Source organism: Suricata suricatta, chromosome X, assembly GCF_006229205.1.
Source record: "Suricata suricatta isolate VVHF042 chromosome X, meerkat_22Aug2017_6uvM2_HiC, whole genome shotgun sequence".
Classification (NCBI taxonomy): domain Eukaryota; kingdom Metazoa; phylum Chordata; class Mammalia; order Carnivora; family Herpestidae; genus Suricata; species Suricata suricatta.
This window is the reverse complement of record NC_043717.1, coordinates 44,756,619-44,775,091: the sequence shown is the minus strand read 5'-3', so window position 1 is coordinate 44,775,091 and position 18,473 is coordinate 44,756,619. Positions and strand designations below refer to the sequence as shown.

Sequence of the window (18,473 nt, the reverse complement as noted above, 5' to 3'; positions counted from 1 at the left end):
AGAGAGTTGGGGAGAGAGAGGGATGCAAAACTTGAGAGACTATTGAATGCTGTGAATGACTGAGGGTTGAAGGGGAAGGGGGAGGGGGGAAAAGAGGTGGTGGTGATGGTGGAGGGCACTTGGGGGGAAGAGCACTGGGTGTTGTATGGAAAACAATTTGACAATAAAATATTATGGAGAAAAAAAAGAAAATAGTATATGAAAGAAAAAAAAAATATATATATAAAGACCATACAATCCAGTTGTTCCACTACTGGTTATTTACCCAAAGAAATAAAAAACACAAATTCGATAGGATACATGCACCCCTATGTTTATTGCAGCATTATTTATAATAGCCACATATGGAAGTCACCCAGTGCCCATTGATAGATGAATGGAAAAAGAAAACATGGTAATGTATACAATGGAATATGGTGCAGACATAAAGAAAGGAATGGAATCTTGCCATTTGCTACAACATTGATGGACCTAAGGGATATTGTGCTAAGTAAAAAATGTCAAACAATAAAAAGAAATGCCATGTAATTTCACTCATATGTGGATTTTTAAATACAAAAACAAACAAACAAACAAACAAAGAGACCCTTAAATATGGAGAACTAACTAGTGGTTGCCAGAGGCAATGTGGGTGGGATTATAGGCAAAATAGGTAAAGGGTATTAAGAAGTACAAACTTCCAGTTATAAAATAAGTAAGTCATAGAGACAAAAAATACAGCATAGGGAATATAGTCAAGAATATTTTAATAATACTGTATTGTACATATGGTAACTATTGAGCACTGAGTAATGTATAAGGTTGTTGAACCACTATGTCGTACACCTGAAACTAATATAAACTATGTCATCTATACTTTAATAATAAATTAAAATAAATAAATAACTTATGCTAACTATCATATTCTGGAATACATAACAGAAAGAAATTATGTGGAAATAGCTACATAGTGTATTGGTGTATGGTCAAGTGGAAAAAAGAAAATTGAAGATCAATACGTAGAGTATGATCTCATTCATGTAAATATAATGTAATATATAAAAATAACATGGAAATATAATACTAATGATGATAATCGGCTCCACATATGAAATCGCTTGATTATGACATAGTCCAGCTGCCATAGAATTGAGAAGGAAAGGGGAACATAGTGAGAAGAGGAGAATAAAAATTAAAGAGATAAAGAAAGGGTAATAGAAAAGAGAAGATAGAGAAGCTCACATTTTTAACTGTATGTAATGAAAGGGAGCATAGTTCTTAAAGAATGTGAGTTCCAAACAGTGTGAGTTCTGGAGCCAGACTGCCAGGGTTCATAGTGGGGCTCTGTGCTTACTAGCTGTGTGATTATCAATTAATAACTTCACCTCTCTGATCCTCAATTTCATCATCTGTAACATGAGGATAATACCTTGTTGGGATGGGATAAATTATTTATTCCCTGTAAATCACTTAATAATGGGTCTGGTGCATAGTAATCACTCAGTCAACATTAGCGGCTACTTCTCTGAACCAGGTACTGTGCTGTTTTCTGTAGATGATGTTATTAAAATGTTACAACGAGCTGTATGTAGTCTACGGAAGCTGCCTGAGGCCATTCCCACTTGTGCTACAGTTGCTTCTGAGTTTTATTGTCCTCCTTTTATAGTTGAGGAAAACCAAGGATCAGAGAGGTGGTTTTGCTCAAGGAGTACTAGCTACATATTGATTATCTGATTCCAAAACTCAGCAAGCTCATTTAACTATTCCAGAGGAGAAAGAGAAAGAAAAGAGGGGAGAGGTAGTGCTAAGTGATGGGGCTGGGTGACAGAGGACTACACTGGGTTTTATCTCTAGCAAAAGCCTGAGATACCTTTGGGGCCAATGGAAAGCCTTGCCAGCAGAAGGGTGGAGCTGAGCCAAGGGGGAAGGGATAAATGCCTGGTCCTGACCCACAACACCCACCAGTCGTTCGTTCGTCCTCAGTGCAGGGCAACAGGTAAGAGTTGCTTTCAGCCTGGGTGCACTCTTTCTGGTCTGCTGCCCATCTCAAATCTGCACACACTGACTCTCTGGCCTTGCTAGATCTGACTTTTTCCTTAGAATCTGTCTGTTATTTTCTCTCTCACTTTTCTCTCTTTTTCATTTTTTGTCTTTCTTTTCTTTTTTCCTCTCTTCTTTCTCTTTATATCTTTTTTTGTCTTTCCCTCTTTTTGGCTTTCTTTTGTCTTTTTCTCCATTGTTTCCTCTCCCTTGTTGGTTTTTAAAATCATTGACTTCATTTCTCTCTGACACTCTAGCTTTCTCTTATTTTTCCTTTGTCTGAGTTCTGTTTGTATATTCTTCTCTCAATCTTCTCTCTCTCTCTCTCTCTTTTCTACTCTGTATCTCTCAGTCTCTGTCTGTATCTCTATTCCTTTCCTTCTCTGTCTCCCAGAAAAATGTCTTGATATTTCTTCCAACAATTCTCTATTTTTCTCTCACTTTGACTCTTTCTCTCTGCTCAGCTGATGGTGGAGCTCAACGGGTCAGTGCCTAGATGGCCAGAAGTAGGGAGAGAAAATTGAGAGAATGTGGGGATGATGGGAATGATGAGAGAATTGAAGGAAATGAGAGTTAAATAATGAGCATAAATAAGGGAAGAAGGTGGAAGAGGAATGTTGTGTCACTAAAAGGGCCCTAAGATTAAAGTCGATAGATTTGTATTCTCACCCCAATTTACTGTGAGACCCTAGGCAAGTCATTGACTCTCTGAGAAAAGGGCTTGTCTTATGACTTCCACAATCTCTTCTAATTTTGATTTTGTGGTCTTCTAAATTTTTGTTTCTCAAAATTTCTGGTTCTATGATTCCAAGTATCTAAAAATCTCTATGATTCTTCTATGATGGTGAGAGAATGGTAGGAAGAGAAGTAAGGCTTGATGCTTCCAACTCCTAAAGATCACATCCACTCCAGACTTAACTGATTCTTGCAAAGCAGGCCACAAAGGGGAAATAGGGAGCAAGTAATATGGCAATGAGTGGTTTCTGGCTCTCTGCTGGGGTAGAGTTGTGGTTGGCCCTTCTGCTCTCTCAGACTAAAGATTGGTTGCTGACATGAAAGAGGATTTTAAAATACAGGGAACATCTTCAGTAATGATTTGTCATTGGCCTGAAGTTTCACCATTATACCTTTGGTTAAAAGCATTGTATTAAGAAGATCCTTGGCAAGGATTATTACACAATGCGTGCATAGTTGTTAAATGGAATGAATTAATAAATGCTCACCAGTACCTAAAATTCCCCTACAGTTAGAAATCTGTTCCTTTAGTAAAGGCATTTGTCATAGTCCAAAATCAAATGTCCCAGAAAGGGGCCTGTTAGTGCAGCAGAGGGGATTGATGTCTGGAGGCAGGCTTTCAGTCAAGAAAATATGTAGTAAAATCCTTAGTGGTTAAGTTATCAGACTCTGAAGCCAGATTGCCTAGGTTTATATCATGCCTCTCTCGCTAACTAGCTTTGTGACCAGGACAGATTACTTAATCTTTGGGGGCCTCAGTTTCCTCAGGTTTGAAATAAAATTGATATTAGTTTCTACCTCATAGTGTTGTTAGAATTAAATAAGTCAGTGCATGTGAAGCATTTACAACAGCGTTTCACTAGTAGAACCAGATGAAATCTATGAAGTTATCTAGTCCAATGTCTACGGAGAAATTGAGGTGCAGAGAAGGAAAGTAGAGAGCCCAAGTTCGCACAATATGTTGTAATAGGATAAGTACAAAAATCAGGATTGATACAAGAATCAATTTTTATGAATTAGTCTAGTGTATTCATGATGTGACTTTCCTTGGATGTACTTCCACTTTCTCTACATAGAAAATATAGAAAACAAAAATAGTAGCTAACATATTTTTCAGTATTTAAGATAGGCATTTTTATATACTTTGTGAAGATTATTTTACTGAATCTGTACAACATCCATATAAAGTAAATTGTCTTTGTTATTATCTACATTTAATAGATATAAGATATAGAGAAGAGATATAACTTTTCTAAGGTCCCAGAGCTAGTGAGTTGTACAGCCAGGATTCAAAAATGTCTGGCTCCTGAAGTTGTGCTATTAATACTCTAAATTGTCTAACATACTTTCTTGATTCAATTTTACTCACTCCAATCCTATGGTAGGTAGTGAGATGGAATGGAAATAAAGCTGAAGGTAACTAGACAATGAGATTATGGGTCATAAAGATGGGTAGGCAGTGAGGCTTGGCAAATTTGAGGGAAAAAGTATCAGAACAGAGAAATTTGAATTGAAACTTGAAATATGAATATACTTGAATATACCACATATAGCCAGTCAGCCCCAGCCAGATGCTCAGACATGATTCTGAAAAGGAGCTCCCCTTCTCTCCCACACCCTGGTCTCAACTGAGGGAGTGGTCAGCCCCCAATGGTGATAAATACTGGGAGCTTTATCTGTGGTCTACAGACTCAGCCCTAAGTGCTTTGGCCTTTACAGGCAGGCAGGGGAAGGGGAGACTCATATCTCCATATATGAGGTAGGCATTAGATTCCATTCATTACCTACCATATGAAATAGGCATAAATACCATACATTTGACAGCTGATGAAAGCTAAGAACTGGAGAGGGGAAGTGGCTTTCCAAGAACATCCAACAGAGAGTTGGGAAGCTGAAATTGAAGTAAGGAAAGCTAACATTTATTGAAAACTTATTATGTGCCAGGCATTTTCCTAAAGGCTTAATAGTAGTTTCATTTAGATTTTTCAATACCTTGGCCTTTCCCAATTTCAGGGCCCACAAACCATGCCGCATATACTGGCCTATGTTCCCATGACAGCCTGTGAATGTTTTAGGGATAATTTTCTTGTATAAACAAGGGGAAGAGATTGCTTTGTGAATTAGGGGGGAGGGATGATGCTTTGTAAGGTATGAAAGAGGTTGCCATATGGGGACAGGGCCATGAGTTCCTCCTGTTTACTTTTGCCTTACAATATAAAGTCCTGTATATTAGAGATGCTGCTACATTCTACCCAGTAGTTCTTCTGGTGGTGCCAAGACCTTAGTCTTCCCACATTATCCCATATCTCTCCTATTGTCCTGTCCCATATTTTGTCTCACTGGCTGACATTGGATCTCCAGTTTTCCCTTTTCCTTTAAATCTATTTCTCCTTCATGTTCATTGTCTTTCTCTTTGTATCTCTTAGCCCTCCCTCATACTAACCCTAAACCCACCTTAACCACCTCTGCATCTGTATTCTTTGATCTAGTCTCTACTCCTTTATCTCTTACTCAGTCTCTCTCTCATCTCCTCAGTAGGGTTGATTTCCTCTTTCTCTAACTCTTCTGTGTTACCTCCCCCACCCCTACTATCATCTCTGGCAGCATTTCTCCTTTATCTTTGTGCCCTACTGACTCTCTGCTCCTGCTGGATTCTCTCCTATCCTGCTCTCAGTTTTTTTAGTCTTTGTATATTTCTGTACGTACTTCCATCTCTCCTCATCTCCATTTTGTAATCTTCTGTCTGTCTTTGCCTATAATTCTGCTCTGTCACTCAATCTCTCTTTCTCTCTCTCTCTCATCTAAGTCTCTTTCCTTATCCTTTTGTGTTTTCCATCATCTTTTTTCCTGTTTTTTTTTTTCAGGATAAGTCTTCCTCTCCCTGTTCATATGGTACCCTATCACCATTCTCTATGTTATTGATCTCTTTCTCTCCCACAATTTCTGTCTTCTAACTTCACCACTATCACTGTACCTTTGTTCTCTCTTACTTTCCCCCTTTTATCTTTCCCAATTTCTCTTTTCTTCTGACTCTTCACCTGCTCTTCTTTATTTCTCTTGAGTTCCTGTTCATTCATTGATTTACTCTTAAATTCAACAAATAGTTATTGAATACCTACTATAAGTATTTGGTTTCTTTTATTCTGCTCTTCATTCTGTCCCTTCTCTTTTCTGTCTTACCCTCTGCCTCTTAAATTAGCCCATAGACTTGTTTCCCAGACCCCTCAGGTTTTGTTTTCATCTCCTTCTCTAATTGTCCTTTTCTAAAATCCAGTTGCAAGTTCAAAGAAAGCAAAATACCAGTCTGGTGGCACATGGCCTGTAGAACATAGAGCTTGCCCTTTTGTCCTATTTTTCTGAATCTACTTAAGCTGGTACCTGTGGCCTCAAGCTACTTTTTCCTTTGTGGCTGGGCCTGCTCAGGAACACTCTATGCCAAGCCCCAGACGCCCTGGCCAATGGCATCTGTCTGCATTAGCAGGCTGAATATTAACTTGGCTGAGCCTAATATTCTTAGAAAGACTTTTAGCCTTAAGTGTTATCAAAGAGTTGGTGAGTTGTCAGCTCTCATCTGCCACACACAATCACACTTCAGTAATTTTCACCATCACAGAAGGGGTCAGTGACAAAGTCTGAATCAGAATTCAGGTTTCCTGACCTACAGTTGGAACTTTCCTTTATCCCTTTGTCTAATGGTCATTGTCTTATTTCTTCCTCCTTGATGCCCTTTTGGTACATTTTAACATTGGGAAAAATTCTTGCCATTGAAGGATGATAAGTACATCTCTGGGAGGGGGGAGGGGGCAGTATGCACTAGGTGGGAAGGATCAAACAGAGAAATGACCCTTGGCTTTTGGCAAGGCTTTCATGATGAACTCTTATCTCTTCCACATTTTCTGCAGGACTTTGGGTTCAATATGGTAGCAGCAGCCATGTTGCTACAGTGCTGTCCAGTGTTTGCCCGGGGCCACGTAGGCCTCCTAGGCAAGATGATTAAGACTCATCAGTTCCTGTTTGGTACTGGACGCTGTCCTATCCTGGCCACCCAAGGACCAACCAGTTCTCAAATCCACCTTAAGGCAACCAAGGCTGGAGGAGGTAAGAACTTTATAGCAAATTAGGGAGAATGTCTGAGTCCTGGAGACAAAGTGCCAAGTCATACTGGCCATCATTGCCTAATAAATGGGAAATTTCACGTGAAAAGTGTCAAGGCAAATAAATTAGCCCCAAAATACACCTGGGGTCTGATTTCTGCCAATATTTCTTACAAGAGTCTCACTCTCATCCTCTCACACTCTATATAATCCAGTCTTGCTGAAACTACTTAAAATTGCCTGGATCAATTCTATCGTCTCAAGGTCCTGAGTCTTTGCTCCTGTCAAATGACCCTCACCCATACTCTGTATCAGAGTATCTCATACTTCTCATGTGACACTTAACTTGAGCATCATCTCCTGTGTGAGCCTTGTCTAAACCTCCAGCCTGTCCAATTCCAATTCTGGTCATGTCTCCTCCCTCTTTTACACTTCCAAAGCCCATGCCCTCCCTCTCATCCTAGCACTAGTTATAATGTGTCTTCAGTGTATGCCATTTCTGCCAGCCTGGAAGCTCCCCTAGCATAAGGACCCATATTCATCCATTTCTTTATCTCCACCATAGCCTGAGATATAGTTTTGGGATATAGTAGGTCTCAGGAACCATTGTTCAACTTATGGCTGGAAATGTACTGCCACTTACTTTCTTGCCTTTGCATAGACTCTCCATCTTGGGCCAAGAGCCACTGTCCCTTTATGCTGTCAGAACTCCAGGATGGGAAGAGCAAGATTGTGCAGAAGGCAGCTCCAGAAGTCCAGGAGGATGTGAAGACTTTCAAGACAGGTTGGAGTCAAGTGCCACCTCATCCAGCTTCTACTCCCAATGCTGGAAATCACTTCATCACAGTCCTCAGCTAGGCTAATTCAAGGTCAGCTAGTATACATCCCATGATGGAATGCCCAATCTTTTCCAAAGGGACCATGGTAGGCAATACCTTAGACAGTGTACTGAAATGTACCCTCCCCAACCCACATACATGCATAGGCTCCTGTAACTTCTAGCCATTGGTCTAAAATTAGCCCCCTAGAGTTCAGCCTCCTCTATCTAAGTGGCTAAATGGATCCCAACAGTTTGGGTTCCCACATTTAAGCAATACCACTCTATGACAATCTGTATTTGCATGAAAGAATAAGTGCCTGAAGCAGATAAATCTTTTAGAAGGGTATGAAGTCCCAAGTCAACTCAATTTGTGGAAAGTATTCAAAATAATCACATTTAAAAGATGTTGATATTTTTCATAGGCTCTTTTGGGAGAGTAAAGGTAAAAATTTCAAAATTGAATTTTAATGACATTCAGAAAAGAAGAATAAGGTACACTGTCCTGCATATACCTCCCAACAACAAGATTCAGGGTTGCTGCCCCAGTTACTTCACCCAAGGGAAAATTCTAATGAGGAAAATGTAACACCTTATAGAAGGTGTCCTGACACAGAATTTTCCACTTAGGGAGATGAGTATGGGCTCACTTTACAGAATATTTCTTCTCTTGGCAGGCTTCTCTACCTCATAAACTTTAATTTTCAGGTTGTATTGAGTTTTAAAAGGGTAGCACATGCTTTATTTTTTCTTTCCTCTCTTCATGGCCAATGAATCCCATACTCTCTGTCAGACCTGCACAGCTCCCTTGCCTCAACCAGCCTGAGAAAGCCATTCTCCAGTCTTCCAGAGCCAGAGCTAATTTCAGAAAAGGTCACACACCTGGTTCAGAACAATATGGCTGGTAAGTTTGTTGAGGTGGATATAAAGGAGGGTAGGAATGTGGAAGGAGTGCTGAAGTGGCTTCTGAAATGGTAGAGAAAATGGCAAGTTAAGTGCTTTGGAACCAAAGGGAGTCTAGGTTTAAATTTTAATGCTGGCATTTGCTGGGTCTTTATAGTTTGGCAAGTAAGTCACTTCCCTTTAGTGATATTTTAATGCCTGCCTCAACAGATTATCATGAAGAAGAAATAAAATTAGATTTATGGAAATGTTTCTACTGTTTTGAGATCTTATTAAATACTAGGTTTATTCCTATTATTTCTTCTCTATGCTTCCCTCAAAAACTAATCCTTTACAGAGAGCCTTTCCCCCTTTCTTTTGTTTATATTAATATTTCATAATGGAATTTTGCTTTTTTCTAACACAAAAGGAATATGCATCATTGTATTTTTCAACAGATACAGGAAAATATAAAGAGGGAAATTTAAATCACTCAGAGATCCATCATTCACCATTAACTTTTTGTTATATTTTCTTCCAGATATTTTCCCATGGGTGACCTCCCCCCCACACACACCTCCTATGCTTCCCTCCACATGCATGTTTTTATTAGAAATGTGATTTTATACTACTAGTTTTGTTATCTTTATTTGTTTACCTAACAATATGTCACAGACATCATTTCATGTCCCTAAGCATAGAGCTGCCTAATAATTATTAATAGTTGAAGTGTCTTCTGTAGCATGGATACACCATCAATTCAGTTAATCAAGCATCTATAATTCAGGTTATTATATTCAATTTTTCAACATTCTTCTGGTTTTATATTGTATGTTGGTTTTATGTACATATAAATGTACTCAAAGATAATATATAGCATTATCATAGACCCAGTATGGATATACTAGAGGCTATTTAGCTATTCCCCTATTGAGTTGCTTTTAGTTTTTCCTATTACAAACAGTGCTATAACAAGCAATGTTGAATATATTCCTCATGCATATAGGTAAGTTTTTTTCTCTAGGATAGCATTAAGAGGTGGAAATTCTTAGGGTGTAAGATTGCATACAATTTCAATATTAATAAATATTGTCAATTAGTGCTTCAAAGGGGCATACCAGATATCAAAGAGAGTATCCATATTCTCACACACTTGCCAGCACTTGATATTATAAAACTTTTAAAATCATTACCTATATGGGTGAAAATTTTATTTTACAGTTTGATTTTCCTTGATTAAGCATCCTCTTCTACATTTATTGAATTTTCTGTTTATATTCTTTTCCCATTTTTCTACTGGTTTAAAAAGTTTTCATGGTAATTTTTCAGAGTTTTTAAAGTTCTGGGGGCACCTGGGTGGCTCAGTTGGTTAAGCGTCTGATTTTGGCTCAGGTTATGATCTCGTGGTTCCTGAGTTTGAGTCCTGCATTGGGCTCTGTGCTGATAGCTCAGGGCCTGGAATATGCTTCAGTTTCTGTGTCTCCCTCTCTCTCTCTGCCCCTCCCCCACTTGTGCTCTCTCTCCCTCTCTCTCTCTCTCTCTCTCTCTCTCTCTCTCAAAAACAAACATTAAAAAATAAAAAGAAATCTCTGCACATAGGGCTGTTGTGAGGAATACATGAAATAATATTTATAATGTCCCTGAGAGAAGGCATTATAGGTAACTGGTACTTGTTAAATACTGGTTATAATAATATAATTAAATATTCGTTATTACTATACTACTACTACTACTACTACTATAATTGTAATAATACTACTATGTACCAGACATTAGTTTGTGTGTATTACATTATGTTTGTCATAAAATGCTCACAATTCTGCAAGTAGGTATTATTAGCCCTATTCTACAGATGAGGAGATTAAAACTAAAAGATTTATGACTTGCTCAAGGTCACATAACTAGGAAGTGGCAGAGAAATGACTAGACACCATATCTGTTGAAACTCTTTTTACTGAAAATAGAAGTAGTGATTTCAGTAAGAAAGCTAAGACACTAACCTTAGAAAAAAAAGGAGGCCATGCCAGGGGTAGGCAGCCTGAGTGAATGTATGAATAATTTACTGAGTGAATAAGCAAGTGAGTAACCAAAGGCATACTTGAATGAAGTAGTGGAGAGTTACTGTGCCTCCGTAAGTTAATGACTGATCAAATAAATGAATAAATAGAGAACTGGAGAACTCAAAATCAACAGCACAAATAAACTATGGACTAATTGGGAAGTAATTTAAAATGCATTATTTTCATCTCCATTTCTACTTCTGCAGGGAACCATGTTTTTGGTTATGACCAGTTTTTCAGGCACAAGATCATGGAGAAGAAGCAGGACCACACCTACCGTGTATTCAAGACTGTGAACCGCTGGGCTGATGCATACCCCTTTGCCCAACACTTTTCTGAGGCCTCTGTGGCCTCAAAGGATGTGTCTGTTTGGTGCAGTAATGATTATCTAGGCATGAGCCGACACCCTCGAGTTTTGCAAGCTACACAGTGAGTAGTAAGATCTGGGCCATGAGCTGTGGGAACACATACAGAGAAGAATCAAAGCCATGTATGGGAAAGGCAGAGCTGACAGTGGAAACCTGTGTTCCCCCTACCAACCCTTTTGTTCATGGTCTTCTAGCATATCTAATCCTCAAATATGAACCATGTCAGCCAACAAACCATGATTTCCAAAGTCTTGATTGTCCAGTTCTATGAGGAGAAGATGGAAGACCAAGCTCTTACTCTGGTTTCAGAATGAGTATTGCCAGACATAGTATATGACCTCCTCTAGAAGGTTTTCCAAGCTGTTCAGATTCAACCTAGCTTTTTCCTCCATCCCTGAGTGCCATCAGCCTGAGAAGGAGGACCCATGTCTCCTCATATTCTCTATCCTGGCCTCAACTTGATTACATTGGACACAGCTCATAAGGATCACTAAGTCAACATTGACTCAATCAATGAAGAGAAACCTGTTCAGTTCCTCAGTGCCTGACGAGGTTCTCCCCCTTCCCTTGTCTTCCCTCTATTTACTCCTGGCCAGGGAGACCCTGCAGCGTCATGGAGCTGGAGCTGGTGGTACCCGCAATATCTCAGGTACCAGTAAGTTTCATGTGGAGCTGGAGCAGGAGCTGGCTGAGCTGCACCAAAAAGATGCAGCCCTACTCTTCTCTTCCTGCTTTGTGGCCAATGACTCTACTCTCTTCACCCTGGCAAAGATCCTGCCAGGTAAGCCTAGGGCCTGAGTTCTGTTCATTGTTGGTATCCTGCACTATAGCATGCAGCCTCACTGCCTTCATCACCTTTTCCACCTATTCTGAGTTCATTTGCTCCCATTGCCCTTCCTTCTTACCTATTCTGAGTTCATTTGCTCCCATTGCCCTTCCTTCTTACCCACTTTGTGTATCCTCAACACTGGATGACTATATCCCTCTCATTTCTTCCCTTGTTCACTTAGGCTGAAGACTACTACAGAGTAGTAGTAAGAGGAGTGCTCAACCTCACAGATGGGTTCCACATAAATTTATCACCTCCCAACTCAACTGGGCTCTTAACACTAATAAACAGTCCTTTTATGTCTCCATACTAGCTTTTTTTTTCAAACTTTATTCTCTTTTTTAAAATCTGTGACTATCTCTTCCTTCACTCTTAGCAAATAGCCTCACATCTCACATCGCAAAGAAAACAGAAGCCACCAGACAGAAACTCTTTTAACTTAAAGCCACAAAACCTACAAACTTATCTAATTTTTCATGTGCCCTTCTTTCATTCTTTCCTTTTACAATTTGAAGGCACATCTCTTCTGTCTAAAACCAATCACAATGGATCCCATCTGGACCTAATCTTACCAATCTTCCACTCTCTAGTTAATAATGTCCTCAGCTCATATGCCATTTGTCATTCCATCACAGCTCCAACCAGATGAATATAACTCTCCACCTTTTCCTTGTCAATCCTAGGTGTATATAATTTCTCAGATGGGAACCACTAAAAATTTATGGTACCCAGCCTTTACCAGGACCTCTATGCTGTCTGACAATTCTGTTTCCATGGTCAGCCCTCCAAGTCTCCCAAGCAGTTTTGCAAATCCCCCATTCCTCTCAGCCTTCCCACACTTCCACCTCACCCTCACCCATAGCAAATGATTTCACCTCCTTCCTCACTGACTATAGAAGACCCCAGGTAGTGATGTCCTCAACTCCTTGACAAAAACTACCTACAAACTCAAACATTTCCACATGTCCTCTCCTCACTCTTTCTCACCTGTCTCCTGTCACAATGAAAAAAAGGGGCCTTGCACCCTTTTTCTTATTTTTTTAAATGTTTTTATTTTTGAGAGAGACAGAGAAAGAGAGAGAGAGACAGAGAGAGACAGAGAGCATGAGCAAAGGAGGGGCAGAGAGAAAGGGAGACCCAGAATCTGAATCAGGCTCCAAGCTCTGAGCTGTCAGCACAGAGCCCGATATGGGGCTCAGACTCACAAACCATAAGATCATGACCTAAGCTGAAGTCAGACGCTTAACGCACTGAACCACCCAGGTGCCCCCTTTTTCTTGTTGACTAATCCTTTTTCTGATATTCTGTGTCTCATTTCCCTCTGCCTCCTCAGGAACCTTGATCTATCGCTTACTTCTCTCCTTCTTGTGTCTTCAACCTCTCCTCTTTATACATGCTAACGTCTCTTTTATCTAAAGCAAAGGTCCTCTCCTCAGTCTCTAGCTACTGGCCTATCTCTCCCCTCCTTATAACAGACAAACTGCTTGAGAGAAGTCTCCACACTTGCTATCTACTTCTTTACTTCCTATTGATTCTTGAGCATACTGTAAACATCCCCACTACTTCTCAGAAACTTTTTCTGAGATCACACATAACCCCAATCAAATCCAATCTCTGTGGGAATTTTTCAGGGAACCTCCTCTTTAATAATTAGAATTAAACTTCTTTCCATTTCTACTGCCACCATCCCAGCCTAAACCAACATCATTTTCTTGATTTCACTTTTGCCCCCTGTATTCTTTTCTTCATAGCAATCAGAATAATATTTTTTTAATGCAAACCTATCTTCATTACCCTTCTGACAAAAACCCTTTACTATATCCCTATTGTCCTTAGGACCAAACCCAAACCTTTTATCATGGCTTCTAAAGTCCTCAATAATCTAGTTTCATTCTACCTATTTAGCCTCATCTTCTGATCCCTCTCCTCTCACTATTTCATTCAGTATCATATTTATTTACTCACTTATAAATAAGTAATTTGCTTCTCCATCTGTTCATTCAATAAATGTTTACTCAGCATCTACTGTATACTCAGCTTTATACTAAGGACCAGAGACAGAAAGATAAAAGATATGTGATTCCTTTTAGTTTTGATGATTTGTTTCCTCCCTTGTGCATAAGCTTTTTATTCTGATGAAGTCCCAATAGTTTATTTTTGATTTTGTTTCCATTGACTTTGGAAACATATCTAGTAAGAATCTACACCCAATGTCAGAGATTACTGCCTGTGTTCTCCTCTAGGATTTTTAGAGTTTCAGGTATTACTTTTATATCTTTAATCTATTTTGAATTTATTTTTGTGTATGGTGTAAGAAAGTTGTCTAGTTTCATTGCTGTCCAGTTTTCCCAACATCATTTCTTTAAGAGACTGTCTTTTTCCCATTGAATATTCTTTCATGTTTTGTTGAAGATTAATTGGCCAAACAGTTGTGGGATCATTTCTGGGTTTTCTATTCTGTTTCATTAATCTATGTGTCTATTTTTGTGCCAGTACCATACTGTTTTGATCATTATAGCTTTGCAATATAACTTAAGTCCAGAATTGTAATACTTATAGGTTTTCTTTTCTTTTTTAAAAAAATAAATGTTTATTCATTTTTGAGAGAAAGAGTGTGCACAGGGGAGGAGCCGGGGGGTGGGGGGGACAGAGAATCTGAAGTGGGCTCTGTGCTGAAAGCAGCAAGCCTGATGCAGGGCTCAGACTCACAAACTGTGAGATCATGACCTAAGCTGAAGTTAGACACTCAACCGACTGAGCCACCCAGGTGCCCCTGCTTTTCATTTTCAAGATTGTTTTAGCTATTTGAGGTCTTTTGTAGTTCCATACAAATTTTAGAATTGTTTGTTCTAGATCTGTGAAAAAGCTAGTGGTATTTTGATAAGGATTGCATAAATGTGTAGATTATTTTGGGTAGTATAGACATTTAACAATATTTGTTCTTCTAATCCATGAGCATGGAATGTCTTTCATTTCTTTGTGTCCTCTTCAATTTCTTTCATCAGTGTTCTACACTTATCAGAGTACAGGTCTTTCACCTCCTTGGTTAGGTTTATTCCTAGGTATCTTATCATTTCTAATGTAATTAAAATGGGAATACTTCCTTAACTTCTCTTTCTGCTATTTCATTATTAGCATATGGAAGTGCAATAGATTTCTGTATATTGATTTTGTATCCTGCCACTTTACTGAATTTATTTGTCAGTTCTAAGCAGTTTTTTGGCAGAGTCATTTCAGTTTTCTATAGAGAGTACTATGCCATCTTCAAATAGTGAAAGTTTTACTTCTTCCTCACTGATTTGGATTCCTTTAATTTCTTTTTGTTGTTTCATTGATGTGACTAGGACTTCTAGTACTATGCTGAATAAGAGTGGTAAGAGTGGACATCTCTGTCTTGTGCCTGACCATACAGGAAAAGCTCTCAGGTTTTCCCCACTGAGGATGATATTTGCTGTGGGTTATTCATATATGGCCTTTATTATGTTGGGAAATGTTTCCTCCAAGCCTACTTTGTTCAGGGCTTATATCATCAGTGGATGTTGTACTTTGTCAAAAGCTTTTCCTGCATCTATTGAAATGGTCATATGATTCTTATCCTTTCTTTTATTGAAGTGGTATATCACATTGATTGATTTGTGAATATCAAACCACCCTTGCAAACCAGGAATAAAAAATCCCACTTGATCATAGCGAATTACTTTTAAATATATAGCTAGATTTGGTTTGCTGGTATTTTATTGAGAATCCTTGCATCTATATTCATAGGGGATACTGGCCTGTATTTCTCCTTTTTAGTGGAGTCTTTATCTGGTTTTGATATCAGGGTAATGCCAAATGCATAGATCGAACTTGGAAGTCTTCCTTTCTTTTCTATTTTTTGGAATAGTTTGAGAATAGGTATTAACTCTTCTTTAAATGTTTGGTAGAATTTGTCTGTGAAGCCATGTGGCGGTGGACATTGATCTGTTGGGAATTTTTTGATTACTGATTCCATTTCTTTGCTAGTCATCAGTCTGTTCAAGTTTTCTAATTCTTCCTGTTTCCGTTTTGGTAGTTTATAATCAACAAAACTAAAAGGCAACCTATGGGATGGGAGAAGATATTTTCAAATGACATATCTGGTAAAGGGTTAGTATCCAAAATATATAAAGAACTTATGAAACTCAATACCCCCAAAATGAACAATCTGTATTCATTCAATGAAAAACTGTACAGAAGACATGAGACATTTCTTCAAAGACATACAGATTGCCAACATTCACATGAAAAAATGCTCAACATCGCTGGTTACAGGGAAATACAAATCAAAACTACAAATAACACCTTTCATTGACATATAAGTGTCTGTAAGCTTATGTTTAGAAGCAGATGGGAATAGCCTCATACTTAACTCATTAAACTATACTGTGTATAATGCGTCTTTTGGGGAACATCTTCTTTCACTAAGATATAAGTGTTTGTAAAGGTATTTGTAGAAGCATACGGAAACAACCATATGCTTAACTCATTGGAACTACACTGTATAATGTGCCCTTCAAATAACATTTACTTGCATTAACAACAATAAAAATTACTGACTCCTTATCTCAAGAAACTCCTAGTCTACTTTTCCTCATGGCAGGTCCTCTAGGAAGTCATGCTTAAGTTCCTCAGTTAGAAGTGTTACCTTACTCTAATGGAAGACCATAATTACTTGATGTCAGTGCAATTTTGGGGGAGCCAAGAATCAATTCCATCCACCAATTTCCCACCTCCATCTGACCTCCCATATTTGTTCAGTGAAAAACCCTGCATTCCTCAGGTTATAGAGAAAGAAAGATCTTCTGTATAAGGTTTTCCTTTCTTTAGACTTTAGCTTCCTCACTTGTACAGTTATGGACCTGGATTCCATGTTGACTAATATTCTGTTCTGCTCTGACATGCCATGAGCTTATGATTCAAACTGAAAATCTGGTAAGTATCCACCCTGTCACTATAAGCAGAGAGATGCTACCTGAAAGAAATGGGATTTCATCTAGACAAGGAAGAATCTAGTATCAGTCCAAATCAACAAGAATTCCCTGGGATAAACTCCTTTCCAAGTCTTGATCTTATGTATTTTGATTTTATATATTTTGACCCTACCCTCAAGAAACTCTAGGGATTCTTGGGAAATTAAAATTTCCTCCACTCCAAGATACTCAGTGCCAAATCAGAGTTAGAATTGACTGAAGAGAAGGGCATAGGGGTCAAAATTTCAGGCAGGGTAGTTCTTTCAAAGAAGGAAAAGGTGTCAAAAAGACTTCCAGGGGAGAAGAAAGCAGAGCAGGATCTTCAAAGCAGAGCAGGAGGGTTGGTTCTCTGCCCCTGTCAGGTCAGTCCTTAGGTTGAAGTAGAAATACTAGAACAGAAGCTTAAGAAATATGCCTCTGGTTCTACAGGGTGCGAGATTTACTCAGATGCAGGCAATCATGCTTCAATGATCCAAGGTATCTGCAACAGTGGAGCAGCCAAGTTTGTCTTCAGGCACAATGACCCTGACCACCTGAAGAGACTTCTAAAGGCGTCCAACTCTAAGACACCTAAAATTGTGGCCTTTGAGACTGTTCACTCCATGGATGGTATGTATATCACAAAAACCATGTTGATAATGATAATAGCTGACATGTATAGAATTTTTTATATGTCAAGAAAAATTATAGTATTTTACATATATTAATTCACTTAATCTTCACAACGATTCTATGAGTTAGGTGCTATTATTACTTCTATTTTTTTACATGAGGAAACTGAGACACAAACAAGTAAAGTAACTTGCCCATGGTCATATAGCCCGTATATGCCAAAGGATGGAGGCAGCTATGATACTGATCTTACAGTTTAAGAAACTGAAGTTCAGAGATAGCATTCAACTTGTCTTGGTTGGACCAGTAAATTGGTGCCAAAGTATTTTCACCTAGAACATATGATTCCAATTCCTTCACACAACACTCCCTCCTTAGAAATAATGTATATATCAGTCATCCAAGTGTCTGGTTTCTGCAATGAAAAATTTTACAAACCAATGGCTGGGAGTTTTTTCAAGGTCCAGTATGAAGCATTAGAATTAAAACTTGTTTTCAAATGAGACAGACCTGGGCTCAAATTCCACCTCTGGCATACTGGTTCTATGATCTTCGGTAATTCTTTAACTCCCTGAGTCTCAGTTTTCCCCAGCATAAAATATTTGGTTGCAAGAATTAGAGACAATGAAAGTCATTTCATGTATTATGATCTAAGTAGTAATAAATGAGTTTTACCCTCCTTCCTCTGCTCTTCCTCCAACTGAAACAATGCCCCAAATATTCTATTGCTACTTTTCTTGAGCAGAAATCATGTGTTTTAGGCATCACCTTCTGGATTTATTAAAGAAAGATATTCTCACTTCATTTCAATCTGTTGTTTATCCAACTGAAACAAAGAAGAATCCATAGTGTTACCTGATTTAGCCAATGTAAGCGCCATCAGCATCATGTAACCATGATGCTCAGACAGTGGAACCAGACTATTCATGTTCAAATCCCAACATGACAAATTAATAGCTTGGGTGAATTTCTTAATTGCTCTGTATCTGTTGCTTTATCTGTAAAATGGAGGTTATAATAAAGTAGCTGTGACAATTTAGTTTATACATGTGAAGAACTTATTGTT

At 38.6% G+C, this 18,473-nt stretch overlaps 1 protein-coding gene across 1 annotated transcript in view; it reads left to right on the top strand.

The window, feature by feature from the left end:
* Positions 1 to 1,952: 1,952 nt before the first annotated feature.
* ALAS2 (5'-aminolevulinate synthase 2) overlaps positions 1,953 to 18,473 on the top strand; it is a 24,912-nt gene continuing 8,391 nt past the window's right edge. Inside the window, exons 1-7 of the mRNA XM_029930519.1 lie at positions 1,953 to 1,975; positions 6,657 to 6,852; positions 7,510 to 7,632; positions 8,459 to 8,569; positions 10,814 to 11,036; positions 11,572 to 11,756; positions 17,225 to 17,404. Coding sequence (XP_029786379.1) covers positions 6,672 to 6,852; positions 7,510 to 7,632; positions 8,459 to 8,569; positions 10,814 to 11,036; positions 11,572 to 11,756; positions 17,225 to 17,404 — 1,003 coding nt within the window. The 5' untranslated portion in view covers positions 1,953 to 1,975; positions 6,657 to 6,671. The remainder of the gene's footprint in view (positions 1,976 to 6,656; positions 6,853 to 7,509; positions 7,633 to 8,458; positions 8,570 to 10,813; positions 11,037 to 11,571; positions 11,757 to 17,224; positions 17,405 to 18,473) is intronic.